Genomic DNA, 16366 nt, shown 5'->3' with positions numbered 1-16366 from the left:
ATCCTGTGCCTGGACCGCGGAGGCCCGGCACCGGCAGCCAGCCCCCCACGACTCCTCCCCCATCCACCACCTTAAAGCGGGGAGGCAGGAAGGCAGAGGACAGCAGGTGATGGACATCAACACCAGCGTGTTTTGAAATTTCTTTTAAGAAGCTTCACCTGCATGAATTCATACGTGGTTTTTAAGTCGTGTGCGTCAGGGGTCATAATCCTCAAATGCATGCTGCAAAACTCAGAGCTAATATCTGGCAAAGATGGAATGCAGCATCTTTGCGCCACCTGGGCACCCACCTGGGCCAGCAGCCCCAGGCGCTGGGCCCACGGATAGAGCGGGACTCGGCCTGCAGGTCTGAAAACACACCAGCATGGCAGCCACGACCATCGTGGGGCAGACATGGAAGCAGGTGCTGGTCAGCCGCGTGCCACAGTTGTGGACACGTGGACGGGGGCCGGGAGTGGAGCCAGGAGCAAGGGGGACGGAGCCTGAGCTGGTGAAACCGTGTGTGTCACGGTCCGGGCAGCCTCCCCGTGGTGGAGTCCGCTGCTGAACTGACGGACTGGTCACCAGAGGTATCTTGCTGAACCAGCCCCTCCAAACTGGAGAATGGGACACATCGGGCTTAATTCTGCACCTTTTAGGTTCATGAAAACACGGCAGGTGAGTCAGAGCACAGCCTGAAGGGAGAGGCAGACTGGAAGGAACCCTGGAAGCTTCCAGGGCCGAAGGTGGGGCAGCCGGATGCAGGGCCCTCACAGGAGGTGGAAGACCCTCCCGGGAAAGGTCCCGCAGAGGCGGGGCTGCCCCCATCCGTGGATGAACATCTCAGGGCTTCTGCGGGTCTCGTTGAAGCCTGGGGCCCCAGTCCCGCCCCCGTCGTTGCTGGATTGCCTGTGTCCTGTCTCCCGTCCAGGGTACAGCCCATCGGGATTGGTTTCCAATCCAGAACATCTCAGCCGCTCCCCGCACACTGTCCTCATGCTGAAACACGAAGCTGCGTTTCCCAGTGGAAGGTCCTGGAATCTCTCCTGAGGAACGTGGAAACCCCTTCATGCTGGGTTGGTTTGCAGAAGACCAGAGAGTGCCCTCCAGGAGCCCCGGCTGGGCGATGATCAAATCTCCATCCTCCTGGCCTCATAACGGGAAACTCGCTGATCGATTATCTGAGCTGCCTGGCGGCCCGGAGACCATCCATCCTCCTGCTTTTCGACATGCAAACAGCAGCGTGTGGCTGGAACACGGGAACTCAGGGGCTGCTTCCTGCATTCTCCCCTCCATGAGCCTCTGAATGGGGGGTCCAGGGGGGAGAGGAAAACACAATAGAATCTCGTCCCGGGAAGAGGCCTCTGGACTCAGAATGGACAAGTCACCCCCAGGCCTTTAGAAAGTCTGTCCTGTCTCTTTAACCCCTGGACGCGAGCTGGCCGTGCTCTGACCATCTGCTCCACGGTTACCAGCCCTGGGTTCTAAGTATGTTGATGGAGGTGCCTTTGATAACAAGAAACAGAACCGTGCGTATATTGGCAACTCAAGCCACTGGGCTCTCCTGCCCTCTGCCCCTCCCCTCTGCCCACTGTGATCCGGCCTCCCTCCCGCCTTCTCCGGGGGCTGCACCTCCTTAGTGATCTCGTGGGTGGCCTGGTGTGGTCAGCAGGTCAGACTCCCCGTGACCCTGTGACTCACCCCAATTGCCACCAGCTCCGGATCGCTTAGTGAAGTTCTCACGAGGAAAGGAGATTGTGTGCTGGCCCGACAGTTGTAGGTCAGGCTGCGGGCAGGGGCAGGGTCCCCAGGTGCCAGGGCTGCCCAGCCAGGGCTCTAGGGAGGCGCCCTGTGCTTTGAGGGCTGTGGCTGGGCCACGGCAGTCCCCTGGGTCTCGCTCCCAAGTCCCCACCTGTAAGGACGGGCCTGCAGGATGTCTTCAGAAAGGTCCCCACCCAGCAACCCGCCTGGGAGAGCACAGCCCTGACCAGAGCCCTGGGCCCATTTCCTGGGCTGCCCAACTGGGCTGGGCCAAGGCCAGTCCCAACCATGCACTGACCAGAAAGCCCGGTCAACCCGTGTGTGCCCCGGGACGCTCACCTCTCTTCCTCGTCTGCACTGACTGTCGGTCGCTCCCCACAAAGCCCCAGCACCGTCCTGCTGAGAGCTCGCGGCCTGGAGCTCCCACCCCGGGCTCCATCCCCACCTACCGAGAAACAGTGGAAATGGAGGAGCTGGGTTACATGTCCTTTCTTCTCGCTCTGGAAATCCTGCAGTCGTACATTTGAGGTCCTACTGAAATAAAACTGGGTGCCAGACAAAGGAGGGCCACAAGTCACTTTGGGTGCGTTTGGCAACTTGAAGAGCCCTGGAGACTTCCATCCACACTCAGGATTTTAGAGCCACTGGGGGCCTGGAGTTTCACAGGCAGCAGAGCTGGTGCGCAGCTGAATTTTGTGTCAGAGCGGCAGCGTCCTGAGGGCTCAGCGTCCTGAGGGTTCCCTCACGCGTTGCCCATCTCAGCCCTGAGAGGCAGGTGCAGCTGGCGTGATGGACCTCATTCGCAGAAAGGCAAACTGAGGCTCCAGGGTGGTGGCGGTCTTGCCCACGACGGCGGAGGGGTGGGCAGGGCACTGGGAGGGAACCGATGGATAGAAGAATAACCGACGGGAGCGCAGGCCCCCCTGCTCTTGCCAGGACACCATCGCTGGGTGGGCGGGGGGTGAATACAGATACTACACGCCGTGCAGAGCCTGCGAGTCAGAGCTGTTTGGGTCACGTGTGTGCTGGACAGAGGGAGGCCTGGGCTGTGATCCTGACCCCCTGGCCCCTCGCTGGCTGGGCCCCGGGGAGCTTCGTCCAGCTCTGTGCTGCTTCCTCTGGGGACCACTCAGAACACAGCTTGGCGGGCGGCTGGTTTCCACGAGTATTTGTTACCCGGCTCTGCAGGCAGCAGGAAGGTTCCAGGTGCCGAAGTTCCCTCTGACGTTCACAGGTCCCAGCTGACTATGAGGGAGGCCCAGTACCCAGCAGAAGAGAGGCCTCTGGGCTCCCCTTTTTTTCTCTCGTCCTGTTTTAACATCGCGGTGCTGCCGACCAAGCCACGTGAAAGGGTGTGGGGTGACCTGCATGCTTAACTGATGAGCCGCAGCCCGGGGCAACGTAAGACCCTTATTTCTCTGTTCATCACGCTGCCTCCACTTTTCACGTTTAAATTTCATTTCACCGGCGCTTTCTCCCCCCGCTGTTTATTTCTGGGTAGAGGCTAAAGGATTTGCAGAACGATTCAGCGTGGGAACAGAAAGCCTCGTACCCTCCTGACCAGGCTGCCTGGTGACAGGGGCGGGGGAGGGCTTCTTCCCAGGCCGACCGAGCCTTTGTGCTGCAGGGGCTGGTTTCCCACACCAGGAACAACCCACCTAGGCCGGGAGCTCCTCCTGACACCCGGCCAAGAACTAGGCTGTCCAAGCACTTCCGACGTCAGGGTTCACGTGATGTTCACCCCAGCCTCTCACCTGCGTTGGCCCCGCTCAAGGCTCGTTAACTAACTACCTAAATAAGGCAAAAGCCTGACTCGCACAGATGTGAAAGGACCACACGTCAAACTAACTTGTTAGCTGAACAAGGGAAACAGCAAAGTGTTACAACCAGTTCGGAAGTGCAGTCAAAGAACGCTGCATTTCTCTACGGTAGAGGAATGTTGAAATGAATTTACAGATGGACACAGCATGGTTCCCCACTGTAATGGAAGACACCCGATGCAATCTCTTCTGCTTACTTCTGATTTCCTTCCATCCCCCCGGCCCCCCTGCCACCCGTCAAAAATAATCTCCAAGACTCTTCCGGACCCAGAAGAAGGCTGGCCTCCCTCACGAGGTTGGGCGGGGTAGGTTACAAAGGGGCAGCGAGAGTGTCAAGGAGCCCTGTGGGCCCTTCTGGGTTTGTTGTGCTGCTTCATAACTGGACTTTTTAAAGCTTTTATTATTTGCTATCCCGAGCCCAGGAAGCTATCACGAAAGACTCGCTCCTCCAGATTGCATCTGCAGTGCTTATGAAGTTGGGCAAACTCCCCTCTTGTCGAGGCCCCCAGGATATTCCAAGCTCCTGGTCTTTCTTCCCACCTCCCTCCCTGGGGAGGGCCTTGTTGGCGCTAACTTGGCGGGGTCACGCTCAGCTCATGACCAGCATCCGGCCTGCCAGCCCCCTCGCCCTGTGCCAGGATCTCCGGGCAAATCGAATGTTCACAGACGGAGCCGTCTTGTCCTCTGCCTCGGCCCACCCTCGCCTTTGACTGGGGTCTGGAATAAACCCACGCAGTCAGCCCGCACCAGGTGGACGCGACCTTCACAAAGGCTTGAGTGGGAAAGTCAGAAATGGCCCCGTGTCAGTGCGCAAACGGCCGGGACCCCGCACCTCACCCGTCTTGGGCACAGCTGCAAAGGCCGAGGCGTGAGCTAAGGCCTGTGCTGGGGGCGCTGGGACGCGCTGTCGTGAAAACGCGGGGGGCCGAAGGCGCAAGACTCCTCTGGCGGTGGGGTCGGGGGGCCGTGCGGAGAAGCTGGCCCCGAGTCCCGAGGGCTGGGAGGAGGGAGAGCGGAGGACGGTCTCTGGGAAGGGGGGACCCAGAGCAGAGGGCGAGGGAGGGGCACCCATGGGCGGGAGCTTGGCGAGGGCACAGCCTCGAGGGACGCACCCCAGAACCTCAGGTGCCCAGCGAGGAGGTGGACCTTCTCCGGTGGGCGTGCGGGGCAGCAGAGGCGTCTGCACGGAAAAGTGGTACAACCAGGTTTGAGTTCTAGAAACCAAGGGTGGGTGCTGGGCTGAGACCCAGCAGGGCCAGTGCAGGGGCTGCTGCAGGGGTCCAGGCGGGACCAGCTCTGAGCCAGGCCGGTGGCCGCCGGGTGGACAGTGCCGAACAAAGGCCCTGTCACCAAGGGTGCGAATACCACCTCGGGGGGCAAGCGGGCAGCCCGGACAGTGGTGCTGGCAGAGTCTCAGCGTAGGCAGGCCAGTGGCACAGAGGAGGCCGTGGTAGTCAGGGACCAGCTACGTTTGCAGGGAAAAACATCTGCTTACTCTATTTTACTGTTTCCAGTAAAAAAAGATGCAAACTGATCTGGCTAAAAAAATAGCGCTCTGCGCACTGAAAAATACCTGCTCTCCTCAGCTTGGCTCGCCCCACGCCCGCGGGCTCCTGGTGAACAGGAGGGGCCTTAAGCCATTAGCCAGGGAGAATGTTGACAGAAAACCTCTGTTACGGGAGCCTTGGCGTGGACTGTCCCGTGCGCGCTGTCCAGCCTTGGAGAGCAGCCCCCCTCTCTGTACGTGAAGCCCCCTCTCCCAGGGAGGGGTTCCAGAGCCCAGATTCACAATCGGGGCCCCTCGGACAAAAGATGCTGATGTGACTGGTGTGTTTCTCTCCTGTCCAGCAGGGACTGGACACCCAGGCCATGTGTAAAATTGCCTCCGGTGAAATTTGTTCATTATGCAGACTGACGGTTCCAATCAGACCCTTTCTCAGGGTGATTCCCTCTTGGATTTGGTCCTGCACCTCAGCCCCCAAATCCTAAAAGGCAATCTTTTGTTTTTAAGCTAATGATCTTAAATTTCTTTTGCATAATGGCCCCGGAGGCCGTTGGAGACCCCCTGCGATGTGATATCATTAAGCTGAGGTTGTTGATGGTGCGGGGCACGAGGCAGCATGTCACCGCAGGTGTCCTTACGTGGGTGATAGCGTTGTTTTTCACAACTCTTTTCAGCGAACAGAAGAGTGAAGTTTTTCTCAACCTGTATAAATCGACTCAGTGAAGAGACGTGCATGGAACATTCCAGTGCCCACAGTTATTTTGTTTTTTCTTTGTAAAATTAACCTGCAGGTCGGGACCAGAGAGAAAGCTCTGGAATCTGACGTCACCACGGAAACCAGCTGCCCTGCTCCCGCCTGACCCTCACGGCCTTCTGCTTCTGTTTTGCAGGTGGTCTTCAGCAAGTATTGCAACTCCAGCGACATTATGGACCTGTTCTGCATCGCCACCGGCCTGCCTCGGTGAGTGACCCGGAATTGCCCCCGCCAGAGGGACGCCTTTAAATTCACCTGGAGGGACAGGTACCTGGGAGGGCGAGTGGCCGAGTCTAGGGGACAAGAGGTGTGGTAGGGCCCGTGGGCTCACCTTGCACCTTGCACTTGGGACCTTTCGAATCAGTGGATCAATCTCTGGAGGTTTTTTCAACCACCGCTGTGCTACGCAGAAGGAACCTTTGGAGGAATTAGGCAGAAACTACTGTCTTAAGAGTTTCTTTTTTTCTTTCATTTATTCCTTTGCATTGGGAGAAAGGATAAAGGACGGTGGTAGTGTTTAGACTTTGGTTCCCCAGCCCCAAATGACCCAGCAAGGGGGAGAGAGGGGCTCATCACAGACCAAGGTTTAGGAAAAGACTGATGTCAGAAACAAGTTGAAAAGACCAGAAATCTACCTTATAGAACCATAAGGGCTCCAGAAGAGTTCTTTTCCCCAAATCAACAGTTTGTTCCAGCCAGTGGGTTTTCTGTCCTAACTTCCCAACTATAGAGAGTGATGAGGGGCAGCTTGGCCTGCAGTTAACTAAAGCTGGGACCCAGGTCAAGGAGGGTGAGAGAGGAGGACAGCAGGAGCCGTTCAGAGTCAGGTGAGAAAAAGGAGAGTCAAGGATGAGACTACACACCCGAAGTCACAGCAAGTAGCGGTTTGTAGCAGCAAGAAATAGCCCACAGTTTGGGGCATCTTTTATTAAGCAATGTGCTAAGAAATAAATAAACGTTGCTCTTGAGAACAACCTGGGTTTTAGGTGTCACCCCCATCGCACAGATTATGATACACGGCTGAAGACCAGAGAGTTAAGTCACGTGGTTAAGGCAACACCTCGCGTGAAAGACCCCACGGATGAGAAGTTGGAGGAAGATTCCATTTATCCACTTAAAACTGTTTGGTAGGAGAGCTTTTTGCCCATTTAGATAGACCCCACAGGAAATGAAGTAGAAAGGCAAACCCTGAATTCATCACTGGTTGATACAAATGTTCATTTCTACTTTGACACCATTTCATCTCCCAACTCAACAAATTACACTTTCTCCAATTCCCGTTTAAATTGCTTACACATCCACTGAGTATTTAGCAGTACGCGCCAGCCCGTAACTTTGTTTACAAGCTGAGGGCCAGCGTCCTGAGGCCGACTCCTCATGGCCCCTTGGGCAGGACGGGCCTGCTACCCGGGCTCCTACCTCACGGGAGGCCCAGATTCAAGTGTGCACCCGGGGGACAACAGCGGGGTGAAGACACTGGCTTCTCCTGTCTTCCAGGAACACGACCATCTCCCTCCTGACCACAGATGACGCCATGGTCTCCATCGACCCCACCATGCCTGCCAATTCGGAACGGTAAGCGGCTAGTGGGCTACGTCAGCTCCTTCTCGTGGTGTGTCTGACAGCTCTCTGCATGCACGGCAGGGTCTCCATGGTTGTTGTATAAATTTACTGCTGCAGGAAAATCTGAATTTAAACCAAAGATGGGAGGGTCTGGGAAGGAGGCCGCTGGTTCCTTTGCAGAACTTGTCACTTTCCAAGAAGGTAGCAGGTCTAAGCGTGACCTTTCCGAGGCCACAAGAGCCCTCTGAGGGGGCATTTACAGATGGGGAAACTGAGGCACTGAGTGGCAGTAGCAGAGCTGCCCCCAGTCCATCCGGGCAGGAGATTCCCTGACCAGACTCCCTGGGCAGCGCTGGGCGTCGACCCCCTGGGGCAAGTCCCGGCGTTGTCAAGCACTGTCCACCGGCTACTCTGCCCAAGACGGCGGAGGTTGGGGGGTGGGAAACCTGGGGGCCAGAGGAGTGAAACCAGGAGAGACCTAGAGAGGAAAAGGCTTGGGCAGTAAACACACCTGTGAACATCTGTAAAACAGCCCGGCTGCATGTGGCCGGAGGGAGGGACTCCAAGCAGAGCCTCTCCCGTCCACGCCCGCCCCTCTGCCCAGCGGCTGGCGAGGTCCCCGGTAGTCCACACTTTGTATTTGCAGTAAGGCCAGGCAGAATCCAGCCCATGTGCCCTGCCGGAAGCAGGAGCGTGATTGGGAGTGGGGTGCCCCTCGGGACCCCTGTTACGCCTGCCCTCACTGCATCCCCCTGCGAGGGACACGTGTCAATCCGGCCATCAGGGTGTGCCCCCCCGACTGAACCAGGCCAGTTGCTCCAGCCGCAGGAGAGAGCATGCCCAGGCAGACCCTCAAAGTTCCCGGCCACTGGAGGGCCCTGGCCCCCTGATGGCAGCGTGGGAATATTTGGGCTCCCATGATGGGGTCCCTGGGACCTCCGCTCTAGGTGCCCCAAAGGTTCCCCCGACCAAAGGTGTGTGCACACCTGAGCGCCCAGGGATGGGCACCAGCCCTTCTTCCTCTGTCCCCCGAAGCCACCTGTCAGCCATCCACGCCAGCCTGGGTGCAGGATGCCTGGCCCCAGGCAAGGGCTCAAGACCTCGCAAAGGCTGCCAGGCTTTGGTGCAGAAAGCCCGGCAAGTAACAAACCCTTGGCGCGTGCAAAGTCCTACAACATTTGAACAGGCTCCGATGTCCTCCGAGCTCCGTGGTGAGCGGCCAGCACTGTCCTTCCCAGAGCATCTGGGCGCTTCCGCCCGGTCTCCCCTCCCCCTCCGCTGCATCCATCAGTCTCCTGAATTTTTAATTTTGTCATCAGGAGCTTCTGCCCCCACGCATTCTGGCTCTGATTACACTCTGATTATCAGCTCCGGGCTCCCCGGAAGGAGCGATGCTAATTGAATCCCCAGAGGCTCCGGGCAGACTGTCCTAAATTGTGGCATAAGGTCCAGCCTGACCCAGATCTGTATTCATGAGGAAAGTCACGAGTGACCTGTCACCCCTGACGTCCACAAGATACAATGGTGTCATCAGGGGGAAGTGCCCTGTCCGTGCAAGCCGATGTCTGATGGGGCAAAACTGCCTTTTTCCCGAATTAATTGAAAGCAGTTTGTAGTTTGTCGACTTGTTCTGTCACCTCATCATATGTCCTTAGGCTCTTTATTCTGTGCCAGCCCTTCTCGACGGGGGCAGTTTTGTTCCCCAGGAGACCCTTGGCGAAGTCTGGAGCATTTTGGCTGCCACGCCAGGGGATGGGGTCTGTGGCATCCAGCGGGCGGAGACCAGGGCTGCGGCTCTACGTCCCGCAGTGCCCAGGACTGGTTCCACCCCAGACTCACCTGCCCAAATGTCAGTGTTGGCGAGGCTGAGAACCGGTGTATGCGGTCCCCACTGCTTTCTCGTCGCAGAGCTGCCCGGTGTCCCCCAGGCCACCAGCCTCACGCACACCCCGGGGGGGCTGGCTGAAGCAGAGCCCCCTCCCTCCCTCTCCTCACCCCCTCGGGGCCCCAGAACTGGCACTTCTGCAGGTTCCCACGTGGTGATGCTGTTGGCTGGGACCTCCTTAATCACTGTTCCCAGCACTGGGCATCCCCTCCCCTGTCTCTGTCTGCTCCCTGCATGTGAGATCATGGACTTCTCCTTTTTACCAGCTGCCTCCATCATCTTCCCCCCGTCTGTGTCTGCTTCCCACTCTCTGCCCCTGAAAGGCGGCGTTCCCCAAGATTCCCTTCCCATCTGCTCACCTCCCCCTCCCGGGTCATGCGTGAGCCCCAGTGAGGCCTCCAATCTGTTCTGTTTGCTTCTAATTCTCCAGTCCCACGGTTCCAGCTGCCGTCGGGGGTCCCGCACCCTCTAAACATGCGTGGTATAACCTAGTCCAACCAAACCAGTGACCGTCAGCCCTGCCTGCAGGTTCAAACCACCAGGGATCGTCAAAAAGGCTCTGGTGACCAGAGCCCCACTAGAACCCAGGAAATGTGGATTTTTGAGGGCTTTTTTTTTTTAAAGCTCACCGGGTGATTCCAATGTGCAGCGAGGGTGAGAACCATTGGTGTAAAGTGGGCAAAAGCTAAGAAACTACTCTTGACCCCCAGGTGGGTGCTCAGCCTGCCAGGGACCAGAAGGTCACCTCTACCAGACGCAGGGTGTCCCCTTCTCGGAAAGTGCTGGATACATTTTGTTTCCTCCCAGAAGACGGTCAAGTCAGGTCGTGTCCCTCCAGCTTCCTCCACCACTGAAGACCCTGCAGCCCTTCGGTCCAGCCTTGTCAACACCTGTACCCTGCCCCCAGCCTCGGACTCAGGAACCGCCTCCCGGGGGAGGCTCTCCTGCAGGCGCCAGCTCGTCCACCTTGCCTGCTTGCTGGCCAGTTCACACTCGCAGGGGCCGCTTTTCACAGCCTCTTCTCCGAATTACAAGGGCTCTTGACTGTGATCACCTGGTTACTGATCAGTAGTCGGGGTCCCCGTTTTCCCATCTCTTATACTAAACTTTTCGGCTCATTTCAAACCACGTCTCATGACCTTCTGAGTCTTCCTTCAAAATGCTTCTTCCCTTAATGATCAGAGAATGTTCAGACCAGCATTTTAAATAACCTGGTACCTATTTACCTAAGTCAGAGAGGCTCTAATCTAGCGATGGGCTGAGTAGCTTCCTCTCTCTTTTGGAGCTGATAAGAAAGGTGATGGATTGCTAATCCCCATTCCTAAAGACTAACAAACACAAGTAGACACATCCCAGGTTTGTTCATGTCACGCTCGGCGGGACCGAGCGTCTGGTCCCCGTGCACTCCTTTCTGGACAAGGGGACATTGTGGATCCCATGGGGCCCCGCTGACCAGCGTGTTGCTTCTTGACCACCCTTCCGTCTGCCTCTGCTGCTTCAAGATCCTTGTTGAAGGAGAGAAACAGACCCTTAAGTAGTATGAGGAAAAATGGGGCATGTGGAGAGAGGGGAGGGCCAGGACGGCTCCTGTGTTTCCGGTTTTAGCCAAGTTGTGATGCATGAAGCTGTCCGCCAGATGAAATGGCTGAGCACTTACAAGGATGGTGTGTGTGCCCATCCCCTCAGCTGGGGAGAAATGCTTCCTGGAGTCCGGCGCAGCTCCCAGTAAACGTGTTTGAAAAGAGGCATTTTGGAAAAAGACAAATACAAGTTCAAGGCGAATGGAAAGTGGTTTATCTCAGTTCTGTTGCTGAGGAAGAAATGATGAAGCTGCGAGTCAATTTAGGCCGAGGCAGGAGTTCATTCAGTCGTGGAAGCAGCATAACTGCTTCTGAGGACATTCCTGCTGTCGAGTCAAGAGGATTAAGGAACCAGGGGCCAAGAGTGATCTTGGGGATCCAGCTGTGGTCAGCGCCTCTGACACGGGGAGCAGGGGGCGTTTCGGGACACGCGGCTCTGTCTCTCCCCATCCACGCCTCCGGCACCTCCTCTGTGCCGTCACTGTCACCTCCCGGCCAGCGTGGGCTTGTGGGGAGCAGGGGAAGACAGTCCTTGTGGCTGCAGGGGAGGGAGAGAGAAGAAAAAGAGGGGAAGGGATGGCCCCTTCCTGCGCCCCTCGGGCCCGGGATCCCGTCTCTCCACCCACTGCCCCAGCATCAGTGCTGCTCATGGGGCTGAGGGAGGAGGAGAGAGGAGAGGTGACGCCCACCTCGCCTTGGCTCTCTGCGCCCCTCAGCCCATCGCCGCAGCCCTGGCCCCCCCCGGAAACGCCAACACGTGCTCTGCATGCGCCCCTGGTTCAAAGTCAGCCCCACACACGCGGTGGGCTTCAGGGAGGGTCCCCCCTTCGCTGAGCGGAGGCTCCTGGAAACCTGCAAGCTGGCGAGGCTGACGGCTGCTGGGAGGCCCGGGGAGGGTGGACCCGCCCTGCTCGCCATCAGTGAGGACAGAGGCAGCTGTGTCCCCTTGGCCAAGCCCCGCCCCAGCCGGTGTCTCACCTGCTCTGCAGCTGGAGCCACACCTCAAGCCGCGTGGACTCTGAACAGGCTGTTCTGTGATCTCCCAGGACCCAAACACCATCACCACGAAGCCTCTGTAGGGAATGTTCCCCAAGTCCCAAATAACCAACTTCCGGGGGCCTTTGGAAGAGGACCTTTCCCCAAGCAAGGGGCACGCTCCTGCGGGGGAGATGGGTGGGGTGACTTGCCCCTCACGGGCTCCACCAGGAGGAAACCCTTGCGGGGAGGCGGGACTTGAGACCACCGTGGGCTTGTCCGTCCATCACCTATTAGTGCCACGCAGTTGTTATTTTTATACCTTATTGGCATTTTAAATGTAAACCATCTTCCGTGTGCCCTATAACTGTTAAACCACAGGTGGGATGCCCAGTTAGCCCCTGTCAAGAGTCTGGTGTTTGGTGTAACTCCTTCCAGAGTCTCTGTGCTTTCTTTCTCCATCGCTGAGCCGATTCTCCGTCTGTGGCCCTGTAACTTGCCGTGTCTCCCTAACGAGATGTTGTAGGCAGCCCTCCACGTCAGTACTTGCTCGCTCATCTCCATCTTTTTGACACTGAATGACACGCCACCGTTCAGCTAATGTGTCACGCAGCCCCGGCAGAGAGGGGCCCGCATATTTCTTAGCCATTCAGATGGCAGCATTCACGTCCTTTCAACGTGTACTTGACCGTGGAACGTAGGATCTGTGAGGGCAGAGCGTTCTTGCCTGATTCACTCTTTTTTCCTTTTTTTTAATTTATTTTTTTATTTTTGGGTGCATTGGGTCTTTTTTGCAGTGCACAGGCTTCTCACTGCGGTGGCTTCTCTTGTTGTGGAGCACGGGCTCTAGGCGCGCAGGCTTCAGTAGTTGTGGCACACGGGCTCAGTAGTTGTGGCTCGCAGGCTCAATAGTTGTGGCGCTCGGGCTTAGTTGCTCCACAGCATGTGGGATCTTCCCGGGCCGGGGCTCAAACCCGTGCATTGGCAGGCGGACTCTTAACCACTGCGCCACCAGGGAAGCCCTGATTCACTCTTATATCACCAGAACCCAACCACAGTGAGCACTGAGTGTAAAACATGTTGAATGAATGAATGAGTGACATGTGAAGGTATCCCTGTGTAAGATAGCCAAAAGAGTTAATACTTCCGTTCCTAGGTTCACGTGCTGAGACAAAGGATTTTACATTTGAATCAGTGCTGCTAGGTTGCTTTCCCATAGGTGATGGCGATCCGTACTCCCACTAGCAATACCTGTGAGACCCTGAGTCCCTGTGCCTCATAGCATTCATGTTCCCAGGTTCTAAATTTGGGTAAAAAAATAGCCTCTTTCTCTTCCCTGGTGGCGCAGTGGTTGAGAGTCCGCCTGCCGATGCAGGGGACGTGGGTTCGTGCTCTGGTCCGGGAGGATCCCACATGCTGCGGAGCGGCTGGGCCCGTGAGCCATGGCCGCTGAGCCTGCGCGTCCGGAGCCTGTGCTCCGCAACGGGAGAGGCCACAACAGTGAGAGGCCCGCGTACCACAAAAAAAAAAAAAAAAAATAGCCTCTTTCTTCAGGTCCCTCTTTTTATTTTTATTAACTGTTATCGATGATTGCCTGTTCCTATTCTTTGCCTATTTTCCATTGACTTGTCTCCCCCCGACCTTTGCCAGAGGTCCTTGTATGTCAGGGACAGTGACCCTTACTCTGCCTTTCCTATCACCAGTATCCTCTCCCCACCCCCTGTGGGTCTCATGATTACCGGTGGTGACATCACCGAGGTGCCAGTGCATTTTCGACTGAGTTATTGACACCATCCTCTCTTGTGCACTTGGGGGATGCAGTCTCCAGGAGCTCAAAGCAAAAGAGGGAGAGCCTCCCGCATCAGTCAGGTGTCAGGACAGACCAGGACAATTCTGTGCCATCCCAGCTGCATTCAACATGTTTATTTTATTAACCAAATATGAACATTATAGAGGAGGGCCGTTGTTTAAATGATATATTTAAAGTATTTAGAATTCTTCTGAATGAGAAAACTCAGACCTGCCAAAGAAATTCATTTTAAAAAGACCTAATTCACTGAATTCTAATTCAGCCCGAGTGCTTCTCTCTCGAACCAGATGTACATGAACATCTTGACAGCATCTTACAGTGGAACTGCCTTCTCTCTTGCAGGACTCCCTACAAAGTGAGACCTGTGGCCATCAAGCAGCTCTCTGGTAAGGCCTTGCTATCATTTTTTAAATTAAAAGAAAACTAAAAGCTCCAGGCTGCACCTGTGATTGAATATGTATGAGTTAGGCATTGAATATGAAGCCCAGTACTGTTACAGAATGTAAAGCCACGTACTGCTGCAGAGACAGCCATACTCTGCCCTCCACAAACCCCCAGGGTGCCCAGTCCCACCCCCTCCCACCCGGTCTTGACGACTTAGCAGACACTGGGTGACACCCCACTCTTGTCTCCCTGGGCCCAGTGTCTGTCCTGACCATTCAGACTGTGAGGCAAAAGGCCAGCCCCCAGGATGCCTCATACAGTCAGTGGTGGTGTTTTCTTAAAATCCCATTTCCTTTTGAATCTTTGATCGCTCTTATTTATGTATGATGTATGCCTAATAAAATGCTCCCATTTAAGTGTATATTTTGATAAACCTTGAAAGTTCTATACATCCTTGTTAACTACCACCAAAACCAAGACTGGGAACATTCACATCACCTAAAAATGTTCTCTTGTGTTCTCTCCCGCTTAACCCCTGTCCCTCCGCTCCCGGCCTCTGTCAGCCACCAGCCGCTCTTTGACACCATAGATTAGATTTGTCTTTTTGAGAGTTCCATAGAAAATGAAATCACGTAACATGTGTCCTCTTTTTTTGACTCGACCGAACGTTTTTGAGGCTCGTCCATGTGTTGTGTGTATCAGTGATTCTTTCCTTTTTATTGGTGAGTCACGTTCCGGGTATGGCTGGACCACAGTTGTTTTATCCATTCACCTGTTGAAGGACATCTGGGTTATTTCCGGTTGGGGACTTTTATGAATAAAGCAGCTGTGAGCATCCCAGTACAAGCATTTACAGGGACGTGTATTTTTATTTCCCTTGGGGTCAATGGGATTGAATGGGATTGGTGGACCGCATGGTTAAGTGTATATTTCACTTTATAAAAGGTACTGCCAGGTAGCTTCCCTGCACAGCGCGCACCCCCACCCGTAATGTACAAGAGTTCCCGTTGCTTCGCAGTCTCAGCAGCACTTGATATTGTCGGTCCTTTCTGTGTTAATCAGTTCTATTGGGTGTGGAGTGGTACTGCATCTGGTTTTAATTTGGTTTCCCTAGTGATTAATGATGGTGAGTATCTTTAAAGCATTTACTGGCCATTCTTAAATCTTCTCTTATGAAGTATTTGTTCAAATCTTTTCTGATTTGTTGGTCGTGGTGGTGGTGGGTAGTTTTCCCTCTCACTCTTGAATTGAAAGCATTCCTGGTATATTTGGGATACACACCTTTTGTCAGGTAGATATTATAAATATCTTCTCCTGGTCTGCAACCTGCTTCTTCTTTTTCTTATGAGTGTCTTTCAATAACCAGAATTAAATTTTGATTAGGCCCAATTTACCAGTTGTTCTTTTATGGTTTGTACTTTTTGTGGCCAAAGAAATCTTATTTTATCCCATAGTTGTGAAGTTTTCTCCTCTGTTTTCTTCTACAAGTTTTATAGTTTTAGCTTTTGCATTTAGGTCAGTGGTCCATTTTGAGTAAATTTTTGTGTATGGTCTGAGGCAAAAGTTGAGGTTTATTTTTCTTTTTAAAATTTAATATTAATTTTAATTTTTTCAAAATTGATGTCTACAGAATAGAATTTTGATGCCACCCATACTGCGCTGGATGGTGTGTGAGTGAGGCCCTGATGTTTCTGTGTCTCAGGGTCTCATCTTTCAAGTGACAACATTTACATAGGAGCACTGGTTGCTTTAAATATTTTTATGCCTGAGTAGCTCTTTATGAAAACTCTTAATTCAGTTCTTTTGATAGTAGATGTTAGAATAAAATCTGAGTTCTAACATTTTTTCGTATGAAAATAACTTTTTAAAAAATAAATTTATTTATTTATTTTTGACTGTGTTGGGTCTTTGTTGCTGCGCACGGGCTTTCTCTAGTTGCGGTGAGCAGGGGCTACTCTTTGTTGCGGTGCGCGGGCTTCTCATTGCGGTGGCTTCTCTTGTGGAGCACGAGCTCTAGGCACGTGGGCTTCAGTAGCTGTGGCACACAGGCTCAGTAGTTGTGGCTCACGGGCTCTGTAGTTGTGGCGCACGGGCTTAGTTGCTCCGTGGCATGTGGGATCTTCCTGGACCAGGGCTTGAACCCATGTCCCCTGCATCGGCAGGCGGACTCTCAACCACTGCACCACCAGGGAAGCCCCTTAATTCCATTTTTTTCCTCCACTCTTGATTTATGAAGTGTACTTCTTTGTCTTATCTCTTTGTGGCTGCTCTTGGTGTTCCAATATGTACCAGTGACTCATCACAGTCTGCCTTTCAGTTCCATTTCCCCACTTCACAATGATGTAAGACTC

The 16366-nt window shown here is 54.5% G+C and overlaps 1 protein-coding gene across 4 annotated transcripts in view; it reads left to right on the top strand.

The window, feature by feature from the left end:
• The window catches only part of PDE9A (phosphodiesterase 9A), a 94877-nt gene that overhangs the window by 27448 nt on the left and 51063 nt on the right, over window positions 1-16366 (top strand). For all 4 annotated transcript variants that reach the window (XM_030835500.3, XM_030835499.3, XM_060297760.2 and 1 more), the window contains exons 2-4: window positions 5955-6025; window positions 7316-7393; window positions 13974-14017. In XM_030835500.3, the coding sequence (XP_030691360.1) occupies window positions 5955-6025; window positions 7316-7393; window positions 13974-14017 (193 nt within the window). The remainder of the gene's footprint in view (window positions 1-5954; window positions 6026-7315; window positions 7394-13973; window positions 14018-16366) is intronic.

The sequence above is a fragment of the Globicephala melas genome, chromosome 4 (assembly GCF_963455315.2).
Source record: "Globicephala melas chromosome 4, mGloMel1.2, whole genome shotgun sequence".
Taxonomy (NCBI): Eukaryota; Metazoa; Chordata; class Mammalia; order Artiodactyla; family Delphinidae; genus Globicephala; species Globicephala melas.
The sequence above is the reverse complement of the archived record's forward strand: the minus strand, read 5'-3'. Positions and strand labels throughout refer to the sequence as shown.